The 20,874-nt window shown below is 39.6% G+C and overlaps 2 protein-coding genes across 3 annotated transcripts; one reads left to right on the top strand and one right to left on the bottom strand.

The window, feature by feature from the left end:
* Window positions 1-7,816: 7,816 nt before the first annotated feature.
* On the bottom strand, window positions 7,817-9,256 carry kbtbd13b (kelch repeat and BTB domain containing 13b). The gene has a single exon (XM_073471871.1). It carries the CDS (start codon window positions 9,254-9,256, stop codon window positions 7,817-7,819), a length of 1,440 nt encoding a protein of 479 aa, XP_073327972.1.
* A 4,079-nt stretch (window positions 9,257-13,335) lies between these two features.
* Window positions 13,336-19,823, top strand: LOC141001478 (serine/threonine-protein kinase pim-3-like). Of its 2 annotated transcripts, XR_012179587.1 has the most exons (7): window positions 13,336-13,578; window positions 14,459-14,568; window positions 15,457-15,507; window positions 16,288-16,651; window positions 16,791-16,967; window positions 17,110-18,496; window positions 18,549-19,823. XR_012179587.1 is itself a non-coding variant. In XM_073472567.1 (6 exons), the coding sequence occupies exons 1-6, from the start codon at window positions 13,500-13,502 to the stop codon at window positions 17,298-17,300; spliced, it is 972 nt and encodes a 323-aa protein (XP_073328668.1). In that variant the 5' UTR covers window positions 13,336-13,499; the 3' UTR covers window positions 17,301-19,823. The 2 variants fall into 2 exon arrangements, 1 of the variants encoding a protein (XP_073328668.1); XM_073472567.1 differs by having other exon boundaries at window positions 17,110-19,823.
* The last annotated feature ends 1,051 nt before the right edge of the window (window positions 19,824-20,874 follow it).

Genomic DNA, 20,874 nt, shown 5'->3' with positions numbered 1-20,874 from the left:
GGTGGGGGTTGGGTTGTATCTCCTGATGGATGAACCTCTTTTAGTCTAATTCATGTATGTACAGAGAAAATCAGCTATCGTTATATAAAACTTAAAGGTTCTAAGGAGAGAGCTGGAGATGGCAGCTTGTCTGCAGATATCAACTTATTTAATTAACTTTTAAGAACAAATAAAAGAAACTAAAAATGTGATTTAGGGAAAATCAAACAGGAACGTTTCAGCTGAATTCTCTCTGCCTCTCAGTGTTAAAAAGGTTTAAAGAGAGTTCTGTTTTTCTAAAAGCAGCTCTGTAGAGGTCAAAGGTCAGCAGCCGCCTTACTGGATGACTTCCTGCTAACATGTTAGCACAATTAACCCCAATTAAACACACTACCACAACAGAGGTAATTCATTTATTTAAATAAATTTCATTGTATTTCCTTGAAACTGAATCCTTTAATGTTCTGTCTTCAAACTCAAAATAGTCTAATGATGATGATAAGAATAATAATGAAGTATCTTTAATGGGATTTTAGGATGGTAATTCATGAATACATTTATAGACTGTCTGCACATTTTATGGAGAAAAAAAAAATCTGAATATTCAGGGATGGCTTTCATGCTCTTTGGTCATTTTTAAAGTTATTTTAACCTTCAAAAGCTCTTCAATCACTTGGATAATCTGCAACAAAAAACTGATTATATAAATCTATTTCATAGACAAAACACAGAACAGAGTTCTCCATTCTCCAAGGGAAACATCGTGTAGCCCTTAAAATCTATTGGTTATTACAGTAAGGGCCCGGGGTATTACATTATTTTAAGGGGTTTGCTTTTTGGTTTTTGGGAGCCCCTATGTTCACATCTAAAAGACATAAAATAGTTATAATTTGAGTTGTCACTTTTTAAATTGGTGGGTGAATTAAAAGGAAACTCGATATATTTTGTATTCACTTAATTTGTAAATAAAGAACTTTTCAAATAAAGATGATTTTTTTAAAGGGTCTGGTGTTTGTCTTTTAAAAATAACTTAATAACTTAACAACAAACAAATTAGGGGATTTCTGGTATTTTCAGAGTTAAATGAAGGAATGATTGATGATATTTTAAATGGTTCTTGTTTCATAGTAAGAGCAGAGAGAGGTCAAGTTTGACTGAAAGCCTGAGATGTCAGGGTGACAATCAAGGGTCGCCCTGGGGTCAGTGGAACCACGGCAACAACACATCATCACCACTTCAGACCACCAGTCTCTCTGTGTGTGTGTGAGTGTGTGTGTGTGTGTGTGTGTGTGTGTGTGTGTGTGTGTGTGACAGCATGATGATTGGAGGCTCTAGTTTGCTTTGATTTGTACCATCAAAGGCGAATAGAACCTCCAATCATCACGGCAACATAAAGCAACATTAGCAGGTCTATATAAGCTGTAGAGAAACATTTGCTCAGTCCGACTCTTCAACTACTTCAAACGTGGGAAAGAAAAGCAAAGAAAAGGTTCAAGAGAGAGACGTGTGATACAGACGATATCTGTTCATCGAAGACAACAGCATTTCTCTGAGAGAAAATACCGAAGAAAATGGACTTCTCTAGCGAGCACCCAAAAGACATGTCTCGGCAGAGACTTCTTCAAGAGCTAGAAGCGACAAAGGAGCAACTGAAAAAGCAGAAAACCCTGAAAGAAATGTACATCAACAGGGGGAAAGAAACAACCAGAGAGCTAGAGCGGCTGAGAAAGTACAGCGATGATGTAACTCTCAGCAACGCGAAGATAGCTACTCAGGTGAGAGATAACACCAGGCAGAAGAAGAAGAAGGACCTTCATAAAGATTATGAAGAGCTCCAAGTGGCCCATTTAATCAATGAGGGGAAGTTTCAAACTGACCTCCAGGCGGAGAAGGACAAGAACAAGCTTCTTCAAAAAGAACTGGATCAGATCAGTGTCTCCCACAATGAGATCAGACTCAGGTATGAAACTGATGTCATTAAAGTCAGACAGCAGGTTGACACCCTTCAGCATGATCTTGTGAAGGAAATGCAGCAGAAGACAACTGTTGAAAAACAGTATGCAGAGCTGCAAATGGCACATGTACTTAGCCAGGACAACTTCACAGCCAAGCTCCAGGTGGAGGAGCAGAAGAACAAGCTTCTCCACGAAGAACTGGACAAGATCAGCCAAAGGTATAGAGCTGATGTCAACACTGTCAGACAGCATGCTGAGACTCTTCAACATCAGCTTCAGAAGGAAGTCCAGCAAAGAAACCTCCTTCAACAAGAACATGAGGAGCTGAAAAAGGCCCAAACATCCAGCCATGAGAAGTTGACTGCTGAGCTCCAAGTGGAGAAGCAGAAGAACGACCTTCTCCAAGACAAACTGGACAAGATCAGCGCTTCACAACAAGAGACCAGCCAGAGGTATGAAACTGAAGTCATCACTGTGAGACAGCAGGCTGATACTCTGCAGCAGGAGCTTGAGACGGAAGTCAAGTCTCACTCTGACACAGTGTCGAAAGGCTTGCAGATGATTACCAACTTGAGGGCTGAACAGGACGACCTCCGTCACAGGATGACCGAGGAAATCAACAAACTGCAGCAAAACATCTTGGAGAAGGAGGGATGTTATGAGAGACATCTGGAGGAGCTGAAAACTCCGCTTGACCTTCAGATCTCTCTCAACCTTGAGCTCTCCACAGAGCTTAAGGCCTTGAAAGACACTGAAGTCCCTGAGGCGAAGCCGTGCAATCAACAGGATTCCATCCCTACTCCACCGGCCCCTGAACTTCTGGAGGTGACTCAAGTTCCCGAGGAGAAGCCGTGCGAGCAGCTGTCCATTACTACTGCACCGGCCCCCGAACTTCTGGAGGTGACTCAAGTCTCTGAGGAGACTCTCCCAGGCAAAAGAAAAAAGAGTATCTGGAAAAGAGCCCGTCACTTTCTGGGACTGAGGAAACCAAAGAAGTGGAAGAAATAAGATGGCTTCAACAACTCAAGCTGTCACATTCACCATCAAACATCAACACCAAGGACCTCTCTACTGTGGACAGCCAGTAGATACCATATGTCATCTGTGGTTGGGCATGGGGGGGGGACACACATATATCTTGCAGACATAGTACGGGGAGTTCATCAGAAATGCTCCCCATACTGTGTCTATAACTCCAAGCCATGTGTGTGCTATCTGTGTGACGTTAACATGTCCTCCCCATGCCTCTGTGGGTTTCCCCCGGGTGCTCCGGTTCCCACAATTTTAAAAACAATTTTTAAATTTGAATTGAAATAAAAAAAATTGAAAATAGAATTCCTGCACAAATAGGTTTGTTTTGAAGTATGTAGTATTTGTACAGTAATGTATGTAAAATGTAGGACATTGTCTTTGTTGGTGGGAACAAATGTTGCCCCTCAAGTGGTATTTCATGTTTTGCACATTGTCAACACGGTCTGTCAAATATCCTGATCAAGAGGGACATAAAATTAATTCAGTAATGAAAACTGAAATATCAGCATGCTAACATGCTCAGAAGGAGACGGCTAATATGTCAACGCAAAGTTAAGGTTATCATATTCAACGGTTCACTTTAATAATATTAATAATAACAATAATAATAGAGCACATTTATAGAGCACCTTTAAAAGAGAGTTTACAAAGTGCTTTGACAATCAAGAAAAAGCAGGAATATATTGGATTTTTTCTAATATTGAAAAAATGCCAATATTTTCCAACTGTGTTTGGCCGACTACTGATACCGATATATGCACATTATTTTTTTTTTTTTACCAAATTACAAAGAACATCAAGCCTCTCCTGTTATGAATTCAGTATCTCGTGTTGCTTTCACTTAATTAAGGCATCATCTCATCAGCCTGTCATATTGGCATTTTGGTCTAAAGCAGATATTACATTTTTAAGCCTTTAACTGCCATTACCGATGATGTGTTGCTGATTGAAAACAGTGCATGTTTTAAAAAAATGATTTAAAGAGTTTTGTAAAAGGGGTTTGTTTAACCCAAGACATATTAGAATCACCTGAACAGTTTGAGCGTGTAAACTTGCTTCACTCGTTAAAAACCTAAATTCTTCCAAAACATTGCAGTCAATTGTACACTGTCTACGAGTGTGTGTGTGTGTGTGTGTGTGTGTGTGTGTGTAGGCTGTATTTAGAATGACCTAGTTCCTCTGCAGTGCTGGTTGGATGAAACACACCACATGTAAACACAGAGATCATAAAGCGAGCGTCACCTCACTGACCTCGACTTGCAGTTCAAACAGATATACTGTTCGCTTGCCTTTTACCAGCCCATCGGACAGTTCTCATCTCTGATGTTTTTTCAAAACTGTTATTTGTCAGCTTGGAAAGTCTGAAATAGTAAAGGAAAAGCCAGACACTACGTTCACACTTCCTGTTTTGAGGCTGGAAACTTATATGATTTATGGTCACTTCATAGTATTATCAAGACTCACGCTCTGTTCATGTCATATCGGAACAATAACAATCAGTGGATGTTCATGTAATGCTGAGTTGGAGGAATTTGACAGCCCAGTCCGTCAAAAGATCCATAGAAGTTTAAAACAAACTGGTGGCAATGTCACCATTACTGACATTCAAATGAGTTGCAACATGTGTCAACGATCAAATATAGAAAATACAACTAAATACAGGAAATACAACCAAATAAAGGAAATACAACCAAATACAGGAAATACAACCAGATGCAGGAAATGCAACTAAATACAGAAAATAAAACTAAATACTGACAACATAATTCAACTAATAGAAAATGGGGCTTTCCACTGTTTGTTTCCAATAAAACTATTACGAAAACAAGAATCTAAAGCTAAGGCTGATTTTCCATAAATCTTTAGGGTGACTAAAGACTGGCAGTGTTGCTAACAACTGAAGCTGACGGTAGACAGACACTGAGCTATCAGAGATCCAACATCAGCTAGCAGGACAGACGGTAAACATAATGTTGTTTAGGTTAATTTACAATTTTTTTTTTTTTTTAATTTCATTTGTAAGTAACTAGGACTACGTACAATATTAAACATACATGTTATCATTAAATGTATTGTACCAGAGTTATCATGAAGCTCATTTTCACCCACAGTCACTTGGCAGGTCACAATTTAAACAAACAGTGACATAAGATCAGTAAACAAACAAGACAAACAAGATAAGACACATAACACACAGTTACACCCAGCAGCACTGCTCGCTAGTTTAACCCCCACTCCTTCTACAGCTTTCTACTCTTTCAGAAAAATCTAAATGTTGTTAAACTCTGGATCACCTCATGTTTTCAGAAACTCTTTGGAAATATTTAAAATCTATTTCGCACCAGATCGTCTGAACAAACAATGTCCAAAATCACTTCTAGTTGCTGAGTTGCTGATGTCTGAAAATGGATGTTGTTTTTTAGGAGAAAGAGTAGTTTAATAATAATTCAGATCTTCATTTTTAGTAAAAATAGTAATACTTAATATTTTATAATGTTCTGTAACAAATCCTGCATTCATAATTTTACTTAAATAAAAAGAACGCAAGTATTACTGTCAGAATATACTGTACTTAAAGTACAGAAAGTAAAAGTACTCACTGCCCATTTCAGAATAGTATCAATTATATCATGGCCATTGATGCATTAATGTTTTATCACATTAATGTTACAGCTGACACCTGCAAGTAGCTAGTAACTAAATACATGTTGTGGAGTAAACAGTATGATATTCAATCTCACGAAGTAGGGACTTATGAATGAGTATACAATGGAATCACTCAAGTAAAGCACCTCCAAACTTGAGTGCTTGGGTAAACGTAGGCTACCTAGTTACATTCCGCTTTGAGAAAAACATTGAGCCAATAAGAGGAGGAACAATAGCCTTCTTGGTTTCTGTTAAAAAAATATGGTGAAGCAGAAGAGTTTTGACAAATGCAGATTATTTTAATGTTAATGTGAACATTAAACATTCATTTAATGTTAATGTTTAAAAGCAGACAGCAGACACTTGCATCTTATGGCCAGACTGATAACCTGATTAATGTCCTCATATAGACGCTCATCCATCACTGAGTCAGAGCTCTGGCTCTTGGCTTCACTCCCGGACTCAAGCCGGAGGTTGCGGAGGGCGTTGGCCCAAGCGCCGTGTCCCGGCCTGACCCCAGCCTCTCTCCTCATCCTGGGTCAGATTTAGCATCGCTGCCTGCTGCTGGCGTCCAGCCCGGCTGCCCGTGGTGCCTGGCTCTGCCTCCCGCTCACCTCCATCGTCATCATCGCTCAGTGCCAAGAGGAAACAGAGGCTGCTGCAGGAAACAGAAGCTCTGTGTGAGGACAAACACTGGAGTTCACATGGAGCCAACAGCACTGAGAGACACACTGACTGTATGAGATGAATCAGATTCACATTTAGAAAACACATCCTGACAGTGACTGAGGGCTTATAGTCAAACAAATAATCTCTTCAATCCTGCTTTTTATCTTGAAATGTCCCCGAAGTGACTGATTCTATTGTATAAATCACAGCTTTAATTAATTATTTAGTAACAGATTTTGTGGTTTAGATGAACAATTTTTCACTCTGCATTGTTTCCAAACATTCTGATGTAAACCACTAACCTTTAACAGCATCAGAAAACATAAATATCTCTAAATGCCACAGACAAACAGCCCCTGAAGTCCTGACACAAGATAATGTTTACATGTTCGTACAAATAATTATCTGAATTACATTTTAATTTCGTCCAGAAGTCTCATGTGTTGCTTGCACATGGACCCTGATATTTCACTCATAATCAGAAAAAAATGCTCCATGTAATAAAAATAATGTAATAATAAACTTTATTTATAAAGCACCTTTAAATACAGAGTTTACAATATGCTTTGACAAACAAGCAAAAGCAGGAAACTCAGGAAGACAATATTACAGAATAAACACTCAACAGTCAAGCCAAACACAAGGAAGCTGAGTCTAAGATGAGTTAAAACAAGAAGGCAGAACAAAAGATGTAAAAACACAAAAAGTCAAAATCAGCCATTACAAGTAAAGAGAATAAAGGCCATAAAACAGGCAAAATCACAGAAAAAGGAAGGAAGAGAAAAAAAAGTCATGCAGAAATAAATAAAAGAATAAAAACAATGAAGCAGGATAAAAAGATGACATCACATCCGAGGACTTGAGTACAGATAAAAAGATTATGGGCAGTAAAAAGAATCAAGGACAATAAATAGATTAAAGATAATGAATATAAACAAAAAGATTATGGTAAGAATTAAAGACATCACAGGGAGGATGAATAAACATAAATAGACTAAGAGCAGTAGAAGGAATGAAAGATGGAAAGATGACAATTCAGTTAAAAAAGGACGACTTCGCATAAAAGCAAGTCTATAAAAGTGGGTTTTAAGAAGCCTCACTAGGAAGACACTGGGCTGATCTGGACCTATCAGGTTAAGAGAGGCAGTGTTAAAGGGGCACTATGTAGTTTTGGAGAACAAACTCAGAATTTTTAATCATTAAAATATTAATGAGGTAATCATACAAAGTCAGAAATATTTACTTCTTCCATTACTGAATAAACAAGCTGTTCTCAGAGGAAAATAAGGTCCCCAACACTGGTTGAAGCTAGAAAGCTGGCAGGGTCCGCCACATATAAACAAAGTAAAACAGAATGAAACTGTGTTGTCCTTTAAGGTTAGTTTGTTTATTCAGTTTGTTTAGTCATAAAAAAACTGCAAAGACCCAAAATTGTAATAAACAGGAATTATCCTTTAATGTTTTTTTAAAACACAAGTGTTCAGAAAATGTTTGAGTGTAAAAAGATGTTGACAGTCTCATGAATTCTCTGAGAATTATGGCAGCATGAGCGACTCTGGCAGCTGCAGCAGAAACGTCCACACAGATCCACTTCTGGGGAAACCCTTCATCTGCCGTCGGGGCTTCCAGTTTTTTCCGTCTACGTTGTACTCCAGAGTCATGCTCCTGTTGAGCGTGAACACAGAGTCACCTCTCACCACAGCCGTGAACAGAGAACCTCTACTGTTGGCGAAGTGTCCAGGTAGAGACGACCACTGTCCCGAGCTCAAATTATAACAATCCATCAGGCATCTGAGGAAGTCGTCCGATGGCCCGTTTCTCATGACGTACAGGCTGTCTCTGTGGCCAACCATGCAGTGGCCATAGCTCTGTTTCCTGATCAGGGTGCTAATGAGCTGCCATTCATCTTTCCTTGGGACATACTCGTAGATCTCTGTGGTCTCCATCGGCCTCCATAAACACACAAATATCCGGTTCATGGCCTTGGTGCAAGCCGCTCCTGCTGCTGGTCGAGGTAAGTGAGCGGCAAACTCCCACCTTCCGGAAGTTATATCGTATGTTTCCACAGATGACATCACTGTTCCATCATATTCTCCTCCGATGGCGTAAAGATGACCATCTACACCCACAAGGCTGAGATTGTATCGCAGCTGTGACGGACTGGAGATCCTGCTCCAGCTGTTGTTTTCAACGCTGTAGCAGAAACAAGAATCTACGACTTGTTTATGAAGTCCATGAACTCCTCCGACGATGTAGAGTTTGTTGTCTAAAACAGTCACTCCAGCCATGGATGTGCTGGCCTCCAGTGGTAGATCTGATAATACTTTCCAGTTATTGCCAGCTTCATCCAGGTAGCAGATTGTCCTGGAGGCAGCGTGCACAGTTTCATCAACATTGCAGGTCACATGGGCCCCCACAGCCACGAAAGCACTCGGGGTCAAAGACTCAACGTAGGAGATCAGCTCTGATGGAAAGGTTTTCCTGACCTCTGACTCCAAGTCAGCGTACATGTTTCGGATAAACAGCGCGGCAGCGTGGTAAAGATCCATGAGGCCGAAGGTTGCAGCGGTGTGATACATCAGCAAACAGTTGTCAGAGTCAATGGCATTGATGAGATGCTTCGTGAGCGGTGCCACCTGCAAGAAAGCAGCGCATTCGATGGCCTCCACAATGTCGTCTCCATCCAGGGCGGGCATCTCACCTCGTAAAACCGCCAAGGCGATTAGGAAGCCTCGAGCATGCAGAGACTTGAGGTGGATTTTTTCCTGCTGGCACTCCTTCATCCCAGAGCGATACAGAGCTCGGAAATAGTCACAGCTCTGAACAAGTAGCATCTTCTCCTCTGAGAAGTGAGTGTCTCCCACCACGATAGTTAATTTAGCAGAGACGAGTCCAGAGGCACAACATGGCAGATGTCTTTTACCTGCAGCGTCACAGCTGCTGCTGTCCTCTGATTCACTGCTGTCCGCTGACATTGCTATTTTCTGACAGTGACGCTCGAGGAAATACGCTCCGTGAAAGTGGCATGAGAAGTTCAAGCGTCTCCAGAAGTCTTGCAGAGGAACTGGAGAGAGAAGTGACTCAGTACGAAGCAGCTTCACTCTTCAGGGAGGCTCGGTTGTTTCACAGCTTTTAAAAATAGTCGCAGCTAAATATAGAAGGGAGCAAATGACCTTGGTCACATTCATGTTGTGGACAGGAGGGTAACAAGAGAGCACAGGGTTAGAGAGTTGTTCTGCAGAGAACACTCAATCAGGTCAACCAACACACAAGAACAGATTTTTCTCACTTACCTATTGTATTATCTAGCCATGATGATAGCTTTGGTTTGATTCAAAGCTTTGAGATCTTACTAATTCTCTAACAGAAAGCCAATAAGCATCAATCCTAAAATGTAACATTTGATATTCTTTTAAGGTTTAGGATTGAAAGGAGTTGTAGTTGATGAATTCCACACCAGATATACAGTTATACAAAACAACAACAAAAAAACAATGGAAATAAAGTGTGAAAAGTTTTTAAAAAACAATTTTTTTCAGACTGTTGTACACTGAGCAGTCTGACAGCTGAAGGACCAGGGAGCAAAGCAAATTTTCAGTTCAAATTATCTTCTAATTATGAAATGGGACAACCCTACAAGACCCTCATACGTCATCAGACATTGTCGATGGCTTTTATGTAAACAGACGCGTCCGGCATTTCCAATGTCGTCTTCAGCTGTGGTGATTTCTCTTGCGTGATTTCTCTTGCGTTAGTCTATTTGTTTGATGGAGACAGAAAAGCACGGACACTCACAATTCATTCACAACTTCATGCTATCAATCAAGTCATCAAATAAAGAAGAACACTGCTTCATTACCTGGCCACTAGACAGACAGTCTGTGATGTAAACAGTAAAAGTCAAACAATGACGTGATTACTGGGAAATCCAGCCTCCTGATCATGAAGCGAGGTCTTGTGAGCTCAGATCAGTTTGAAGATGTTTATCTCCAGAGAAAAACATCAGCTCTCTGTTCGTGTCTTTAAATCTGTTTTCTGTCAATCTGTCTCTTTACATTCACTTATAGTGAGGGAGGAGGGGCTGACCTACATTTGGGCTCAGTGGGGCAATAATAAAGCAGTCACGTGACCCAGCCGCTGGTACCTCAATCAAAACAATCCCACCGGCATCGGCAGTGTGTGAGCAGACAGAGAGGATTGTGAGAACGTTGTGCTGCTGCTTTGATCTGTCCGACCGGCTGCAGTTGCTGCTCCACTCCACTCGGTCAATACATGATTGCCATTTATAGCATACATTTTGAGTTGGGGCAATAACAAATGAAAAATACACAGGTATAATAAGAAGGACAATGCAGGAGAACATGAGTGGTAACACAGACAAGTGAACCATGAAATCATCACATTATTGTCTCCCATTCTACTTGTCTCACGCAGTTCTCTGAGTGTTCTGAAAGGTATTCTGGGAAATGTAGGAAACCATTTGGTGAAGTTCCTATAAAATAACGTAAGGATCCAAATACTTCTTCCACCACTGCTGGAAAGCAAGAAATGACACTTTCATACAAAATAACTGCTGCAAAGAGCTGAACTGCTTAGATAAATTTGATTTGGGACAGCATCAGTGTGATTGATGAACTGAAAGCCTTTATTTATTTTTTAATCTTTTATTCAACCTTTAAATTACCAGGAATATTCCCATTGAGATTCAGAATCTCTTTTACAAGGGAGTCATAGCCAAGACAGCAGCATAAAAAGTTTCACATAAAGGAACAAGCAACTACGGAAGCCCTAAAGTACGGAAGCCCTAAAGGGCCATGCATTCATACATTTTATTTCCTCCGTTTTCCCGTGATAACGAGTTAATTTCATTTGTTTTCTCGAGATCTCGAGTTATTATCTTGAAATAACAACTGCCGTTTTCCCGAGATAATGGGATAATTTTCTCGAGATCTTGAGAAAACAAAACGATAGTGTAGTATATTAAATCATTGCAGGAAACATCATTCAGTGTAGCAATGTCACAGGAGCAGGAGCATATCGATCACCACGTCAAATATCTTTTCAATCAAGGCCTGACACAGGCTGAAATAGCATTATGCCTTGCTATTACAGATAATATACACATTAGTGTGCATAATCTAAAAAGATGGTTAGCAAGGCTTCAGCTATATCGGCGGCGCAATCTAAGTGAGCCTGATGTCGTCATTAACTACATAGCTGACTAGCTATGTAGTTAATGAGGAGATCTCAAATTAATTATATCATTATCTCGGGAAAACAAAGTTTCGTTATCTCAAGAAAATGATCTCGTTATCTCAGGAAAACGGCAGTTGTTATTTCGAGATAATAACTCGAGATCTCGAGAAAACAAATGAAATTAACTCGTTAATGAGGAGATCTCGAATTAATTATATCATCATCTCGGGAAAACAAAGTTTCGTTATCTCGAGATCTTGAGAAAATTATCTCGTTATCTCGGGAAAACGGCAGTTGTTATTTCGAGATAATAACTCGAGATCTCGAGAAAACAAATGAAATTAACTCGTTATCACGGGAAAACGGAGGAAATAAAATGTATGAATGCATGGCCCTTTAGTACGGAAGCCCTAAAGGGCCATGCATTCATACATTTATTTATAATTAATTCGAGATCTCCTCATTAACGAGTTAATTTCATTTGTTTTCTCGAGATCTCGAGTTATTATCTCGAAATAACAACTGCAGTTTTCCCGAGATAACGAGATAATTTTCTCGAGATCTCGAGATAACGAAAATTTGTTTTCCCGAGATAACGATATAATTATTTCAGGATCTCGAGATAATGACTGTGGTATGATAGGCCTGAGATTATGGAGACGCCTGGGACCTCGTAGCTGGTCGGCTATGTAGTTAACGACGACATCAGGCTCACTTAGATTGCGCCGCCGATATAGCTGAAGCCTTGCTAACCGTCTTTTTAGATTACGCACACTAATGTGTATATTATCTGTAATAGCAAGGCATAATGCTATTTCAGCCTGTGTCAGGCCTTGATTGAAAAGATATGTGACGCGGTGATCGATATGCTCTTGCTCCTCTGACATTGCTACACTGAATGATGTTTCTTGCAATGATTTAATATACTACACTATCATTTTGTTTTCTCAAGATCTCGAATTAATTATATCGTTATCTCGGGAAAACTAAGTTTCGTTATCTCGAGATCTCGAGCAAATTATCCCGTTATCTCGGGAAAATGGCAGTTGTTATTTCGAGATAATAACTCGAGATCTCGAGAAAACAAATGAAATTAACTCGTTATCACGGGAAAACGGAGGAAATTAAATGTATGAATGCATGGCTCTTTAGGGCTTCCGTAAAAGCAACAACTTAAAACAAATAACATAAACATTTTCACACAAAAGAAACGAGATTGACTTAAAACAATCAGCAAATTACATCAAGACAATTTACCAGTGTTCAGTGACAGGGCATGTGCAGTCAGTGCTCAAATAGCCCTTAATCCTATTATTATAATCTTCCATGCTTATCAAGTAATAAAGTTTAAGGTGTCTTTAGAAATATCATTTAATCATAATCATGTTGGGTGATGTTGGGAGATTAAAACTGAGAATACATGTTGTTAAAATATTTACTAGTATATTTCTTATATTATTATTTAATATTATTTTCGTTTACATAATTGTGTTTTCATTGTTTTATAACTGATTGAAGATTTTTAGCAGGTGATTATTTTAAAACTCCTCTTCTCTCTGATGAGCCGCACCACTGCCGCTGTGAATCTCTGAATCCCTGCGCCTGCCCTACTACGTTAAACTAGTCCGCGTGTTTTCTCATTGGTTCAGGGCTGCTTTTTCACGTCAACGACTTAAAATTCACATATAACTGACACTACTCGACACACTGCTGTTTTTCCAGGTGTGTTAGTTTTGGTGTGAAGCTGCTTGTCTGTGGTGTTATTTAACGTCCCCGGCGGAATGATCCATCTGATCTTTGTAAATATTGGCAGCGGTCGGTTGAGTCACAGAGTGGCGCGCTTCTCGGGATGATGGCACCGGCTGACCCTTCTGTGTAAACCGGCGGACTATCGATGGACTTTAATCGTCTTTACGTCCCTTTTTGCCCGTAAGAAGTGCCCAGGACTCCGCGTTTATCTGGGATTATTACAAGAATATTTTCCAGGTGTGTTTTTATCGTTTGGGAGACCCGACGGGCAGCATGCTGCTCTCTAAACTGGGCTCCTTCTCTCACATCCCGTCCAGCATGGATCTGCCGGCGAAGCTCCAGCTGCAGCAAGGTAACGTTGAAAACGACAACATGCCGGGGTTACAGTGCAGTCTCTGTCCCGTTTCTGTGACCTGATTCCCTCTCCTTAACTAACCCCAACCGGTCATCTCTGGGACGCCGCACCAAAACCTTCTCCCAAAGTGGATTGACCAAAACTGAAATCCCTAAACGGGTCACACAACACAACAACGTTAACGACAAAAATGTTGTTTAATTGAAGATTGATGTACACAAGTTAGCTCAGCCGATGGCATCAAAAGCATCATATCCTCAGCTTGGTGGGGCTAGAACCGGCTAAAGTTGAGTATTTTTACTGAGGAAATTAAATCGTCCTTTGAATTCTTATATTCTCAATCCAGTATTGATTAGCTAGCGGGTGGGTGCAACTGCGTGACCTTTAAATAACACTGTCTGGTGCCATTTTGGGAGCCAGGTGTTGTGCAAAAATGTGTAGTAACCTCGTAATAAAATAATTGTCTCGTCTGTTTAAACGGCATCTGTGTCTTCTTACTTCTCGTAACATCGCTAATGGGTTGATATTTGAGATGATGATGATGATGATGATGGTGATGATGGTGATGTTTTCGGCAGTCCACCATTTTTAAACGGCTGACACGAGACCGGGTCATCTGAGGACATGCGGTTGTATGGTCGTGTGTTTAGTGAATTTTGGCGAAATAATGCTGTATTTCTCTTTAAAACATGTTTATTAAGCGCTAGGTGTCAAAAACGTAATGCAAAACAAATACACACTGACGACAAACCGAGGACACACAGGTCAGAGAGACGTATATTGTGAAGGGGGGTTACAGATTTTGGCGCAACACCGCAGGGTCGCAGACTTTCTCAAGAAATAGTCCCCATTTTTAATTTGTATTTGTCTTTTTCAGCCAAAGCGGAGAAGCAGCCCTTTGAGAAGCTGTACCGGTTGGGTTCGGTTCTCGGCAGCGGAGGATTCGGCACAGTCTACTCGGCTGTCCGCCTCGCCGACGGGCTGCCGGTAAGAGCGGGGAGCCGCTTTGTTTTGGTCGCACCACATGGCCGCGGCTCGCAGCGTCAAGCTAACACAGGAAGTAGCTGCGTTTCCGGTTTGCATTTAAAATAAAAGCCGTACTAAAGTCTTAACAGATATTATTAGAGGTCACCCTTGACCTTGGAGACAAAAGGTGGCAAAACAATATCACGGCAAAGTCTAATTTAGTTTTGGATATATTTCCCTAACAGATAGTTTGCTGAGTTGTGGGTGTTCAGATTACAATTTTTCTGAAATCTTAAGTGATTTCTCGTCCATGTTGGCTAAAATGTTCAGGTTGAAAAATCATTGTTGACCTTAGAAACAGCAGCTGCCAATCTCAACATTATTAGAAATATTCATGTTGGACCACAATTTTTCAGATTATCGCAGCTGCTGTAGCAGCCAAGATCTGTCATAGTTTGACTTTGTGCTTTTATTTGGAAGGCAGTGTCTATTCCCTCTACTTCCTGTTTTGCTTTTGTCAGCCGTGCCGCTTGACCCTGCTCAACCCTGTCTGGCATGTGCTCTTTGTTTTCACAAAGAAATGTGATCTATGAAGCTTTACTCTTCTCTTATATTTGAAAATAATCTCACTGTTGTGCTTGATATTTCATTTAGAGCAGGAAGTGGTCTCACTTTTTTACTAATAACAAGTTTATGGAATTAACCAAACTGTTAGGAAAATCCCTTTTGATCACAAACAAAGAAAAACATTGATAGACTGAGGCAGCAAACAAAAAGCTTCATGTTCCTGTTAACACTCAGAATATTATTATGGCTGCTGTTTTTTTCTGTGTGTCTACTGAACTTCATGTTATATGTTATATAACTACATGGAGGCTGTATAATAATGATGTTTATGTTCACATGCAGGTGGCGGTGAAGCACGTGTGCAGGGACAGAGTGACTGAGTGGGGCTCACTGGTAAGTTTTAGTGGAATTTTTACCTTCAGATTAACTGTTTTATAACAGCTTTCTGTTAGATTAATTACCACTTTAGCCATTATTTTGTCATTGAGATCAAGAATCCTTTACAACAGACCTGACAAAACACACTATTTATAAACACAATAGACAAATTACTTATTCAGAAAACAATTACAAGTAGTGTTCAGAACACCTGATTATATTGTAAAATCTTTAAATAGATTAAGAGATTTTCATGTTTGAACATGTGTTATAGCTACAGGAAATCTGACTGACTCAGAGAGCAGAGGTTCTCTCCCCTTTAAAATATATCTTATTTTGTCAACAATTAAACCAAGTGTTATTTTTTATTATAAGAAAGCAGAAACAGAAGATAATTTACTTCAGAAGTGTCAGAAGAGGAACAAGAATAGATCCCTGTGGGACACATTTACTAAATTTAAAGGCCCTTAATTTGGAACAGTTTGTATGAAGTATACTGTCTATAATTATATTAATATGCAGTAATTAATCTGTTATTATGGTATTGTTTTTTGTCTGTCACCTCTACAATAATTTAATCTTTTAAAACTGCAACCTACAATTATTTTCATTGTAGATTTATATGCTTTATTGACAACATGGCCAAAGTGATGTCTTCAAATGTATAGTATTGTCTGATCAACAGTCCAAAACAAAAAAAAGAAAGGAAAAAAAAAAAGAAATCCCTTTCTCTGTTTTATTCTATAATTCTATGCTCATTGAGGAAATGATATATCTTGAAATGTTCTCTCTCAGTGTGGCGCGGTGGTTCCTCTGGAGATTGTGCTGTTGAAGAAGGTGGGTGGGGCATTCGGCGGCGTAGTGCGGCTCATGGACTGGTGGGAGCGGCCAGACGGCTGGCTGATAGTGATGGAGCGTCCCGAATCTGGGCAGGATTTGTTCGATTACATCACGGAGCATGGCGCACTGGACGAAGTGGCGGCGCGCGGCTTCTTCCTGCAGGTGCTTGAGGCCGTGCGACACTGCTACACCTGTGGCGTCGTCCACCGAGATATTAAGGATGAAAACCTGCTGGTGGACCTGAGGACCGGACAGATCAAACTCATTGACTTCGGCTCGGGGGCCCTCCTCAAAGACGCCGCCTACACAGAGTTTGATGGTGAGTCTGATGAACCCACTGCAGTCTGAGATTTGTATCGAATTAAGCCCTTAAAACCAGGGAGAGACAACACTTATGTCATATTGAAGATGATATATTGTGTCATATCACGCCAACAATACCTCCCTCCTCACTGCAGGTACGCGGGTGTATAGTCCTCCAGAGTGGATCCGGTTCCGCCGGTACCACGGTCGCTCGGCAACCGTGTGGTCGCTCGGCGTGCTGCTGTATGACATGGTGTGTGGGGACATCCCTTTTGAACAGGACGAGGAGATCCTGAGAGGACGGGTCTACTTCAGACGGAAAATCTCCTCAGGTAGGTTGACAAGTAACCATTACCAAAGAAAAATGCAGCTCAGGCCAAAAACAGCTTTGCTGTGGATGAGTTTGTTTCTTGTTGCTGTAGTGTGTCATTTCCTGTTGAGGTTCTTCTTCACCTCCTTGTGTTTCTGTCACAGAATGCGAGCAGCTGATTGGGTGGTGCCTGAGCCAGCAGCCGTCTGACCGGCCAACCTTGGAGCAGATCCTCCTTCACCCCTGGGTGACGGCCAGCGATGGAGAGCAGACAGACAATGGCGGCATAACGCTACACGCCATCACAGCTGACTCCTCCTCCTCATCTTCCTCTTCCAGCCAGCAGAGTCTCTGATTGGTTGAGGAGAGGCTATCAGGGTGTGGCATAGACTTGATTGACAGCCATCTTCTGGTGGTGTTTGACTTAGGTTATGATGTGACTGTGACGTCACTCAGAGGTGTCCGAGCTAGCTGCGGTCAGCGGTCAGGACGAAATTGACTCTGCAGCGCCTCCTCCTGTTCATGGACGGTGGAGCAGTTCTTATCGAGCCTCAACACCTGCGCCGTTCTCCGTCTGGTGTTCCTGTTTCAGAGTGCCTTGAGTTTGAAAGCTGCTAAGGTTGTAGCGTTGCCACGGTTACCAGCTGCAGATTGAGCAGTTGGTCTGGACGGTTCTTCAGAGGTTTCTTTAGTTTAAAGAAAAAAGTTCTAACATGAAGAATCCATGTGGTTAAATCACAAAAAACTCATACATTTTTTACAACTTTTGCTATCAATGAAATGTTTTACGCAATACAACATGTTGTAATCGTCTGTAGGGCTGCAACAAACTATTATTTTCACTGTTGATCAATCTTTTTAGGATTTTGTTCAATTGCTCAGTAAATTGTAAGGAAGTGAGCTGCATTCACCAAAGAAAAAAACCTGAAAAAAATGGCCCATCTGGGCCCCGTCTCATAATTATGACCTCCTTATCCCAAAATAATGAGAAAAACTAATTATTACTAGTTTGTCAACACTGCAAAGGCATCTCAAGTCTTTGGGATTGTGTTGCTGGGACGCTTCATGGATACAAAGTCATCCTAATGTATCAAAACTGGGTGCCACTGAAGTCTGTGACCAGAATCTTTCACTTGAATAGAAATGTCAGCTTTATATGACAGACTGTATCTTCACAGGTTGGCAAAAATATACTTTGGCAGTCATTTTGATAGCTATTAACAAAATATTGTGACGTGACATACTATTAGGCACATTATTGTGTAGAATTGTCAGCTCATCTGACAAAATTTGATCGACACTTTTTCATAAAGTTGATCTTCTCATGTCACAGAATCTGATGGGTCACAGGCCTTTGGGTTATCAAAAATAGACATACATACCTTCTACTCTCTTCTGTGGTCAGAAGTTAATTAACTATGTGTTAAACACAGAACACAAGCCTTCTTGTATTTATCTTTCAATGAAAATTTCAAATTTATTGCCCATATTGTTTTGTCAGTTGTTCCCTGTGGTATCAACAATCAATATTTTTCAAGTGACTGTGTTTAAGTTATAAAGTCTACTATAATGACACTAGTGCTCAGTCTGAATATCGAGGCAGCACCATGTTTTTTTTTGGTAACGGCTGTCATAATGAAACATGCTATAAAGTATGATTAATAAAATGTTAATATGGCTGAAATTCCTGATCAGGTCACAGGATCTGATATCACAGAATATGGTGCAACAACTATTATATCGTGACTATGAGACAGGAGCCATCATTTTTTCTTTTGGTGAATGCAGTCTGCACTGTAGTCGTCAGAAAACAGACGTCCAAGATTATGTCTCCACTTCTTGTATTGCTCCACCACCCGTCCAAAACCCAAAGATATTCAGTTTAGTGTTTTTGCTTGAAAAAAATGATCAACTTAATTCAGTTTAAAGAACGTTTTTGTTTCTCTGAGGATCTGAACATGTCAGCGAATGTTCCTCACCTGCTGATATGGGTAGACTCTCCACTTGACAACACACACACCTCTACAGGGCTGGAACTGGTTCTGATACCAAAACATGACTATTTGATTATAAATTTTGCAGAGTGTAAACGTTTTCTTCATGTCCCAAATGTCTCACATCAGTGTTAAATTTTGTCTGAATGCAAACAGGCGTGGACCTTTCCTGCCGATTATACTGGCTGAAACTGAACAAATTGTGATTTGAATCAGGAAACGTGATTTAACGAGTAAGTCCGACTGTTCTCTCTCTGCTGCTGTTGGTGCGTCTGAACCTGCAAAACTTATCTCTCTGCAGTTGAGGGTCTTCAAGACAGTTTGTCGTTTTGTTGTTTTCCCTCTTAAAGCCTGGCTGGTCATTCTTTGAAATGTTTGGAAGATGATATCAATACAACACGACACCACAAAGATGTGATGGCATAAAGCTGTTGTTTTTTTTTTATTCAATCAGTTCTCTAAAAGCGTCAGAGGTTCCACCGCCAGTCCTCCAGCTATCTTCTCTCTCAGTCATGGGTTTAAAATGCACAGTCAATGCAAATATTCTGTTTTTGTATTTTTATTAAATGTATTTGTTTTATATTTTTTTGTACATTTTTCTATTTTATTTATTTGGTAATGAGACATTCCTCTTCCTGTTATTTTTTTAACTTGTCCCTGTCTGACTCTTTTGAAATGATTCTGTTTTAATTTTTTTGTTGTTGTTGCTGTAAACAAGAATATGATGAGGTTCAGGTTTAAGTTTACTCACATCGAGTTTAAAAACAAATTTTCTCATTCAGTTTGTTACAGATTTTGGTGGTTTCGAAATGTACGACTCTGACCAGAAAAAAGTATTTTTTATGATTTTTGGTTTCAAATTAAACCTTTTGTATACAAACAGATTTCCTGTGTGATTTGTTGGCTCCTTTCAGACTCCTCATTTATCTCTACACCAGCCACCTTGAAAATAACAAATCATTTTCATTGTCATCTTCTCTGTATTTAATGCCAAAACTCAGTTTAATCCATTTAGGAGGCGCTAACATAGAAAGAAAAAGCACATATTTTACGTTATTTTTTAAGACTCTTGAACAACCACCTAATTTGCAAGAACTTATTTGATAATACTGATAAGATGAAAAATACAAGAGACCGACTTGCCATTGAAATTACTTGTCAAGACTTAATTTTGTCTTTTCAAGAGTTCATTAAGAGTAAAATAGTTTGCCATTAAAGAAATAAACATCAATATTAATGGCATAACTTAAATTTAAGCACTCTTAAATTTCAATTGAAGGTAATTGGTCTATTTTCATGTAACAGACTTTGGCTAAATTTATTTTACAATTTTTAATCCATTATTATTCCCGTGAACAGTGCACAAAATGGACAAATATATCCCTAATGACACTTCTGAGAACAGACCCAGTCATCCTTAAAAGTCCATAATACTAAACCTCACTCAAGACAGCAGAACTTTTTTTTGTATTTTCAATATGTGTATATGTTTCCAATATGTGTATATATATATTTATATTTGTATATCTATATATATATATATATATATGTATATATATATATATATATATATATATATATATATATATATATAAACATTTATTTATTTAATTTTTCATTTGCATTTTTATATTTCATTTACAATAAAACAATTCTGTATATTTTCCTTTTTTTCTCCCTTTTGTAAAGAAAATAAAAATGTCTTTTACTTGGACCAATTAATCACTTATGTTTTCTGTGATTATTCCTTTCAGCGCCTTGGTCGAGCAATTTCATGTATCTGCAGCGACACCATGTGGCCGCTACTGAGAAGACAAGCCTGGAAATACTGTAAAGCAAAAAAAGAAAAAACAAAAGAAAATATTCAATTATTTTTTAACTTAGCTTATTGGTAAATATGTATTATTATTATAATGTATAAGTTTTTCTTTTAAA

This window comes from Pagrus major, chromosome 8 (assembly GCF_040436345.1).
Source record: "Pagrus major chromosome 8, Pma_NU_1.0".
Classification (NCBI taxonomy): domain Eukaryota; kingdom Metazoa; phylum Chordata; class Actinopteri; order Spariformes; family Sparidae; genus Pagrus; species Pagrus major.
The sequence above is the reverse complement of the archived record's forward strand: the minus strand, read 5'-3'. Positions and strand labels throughout refer to the sequence as shown.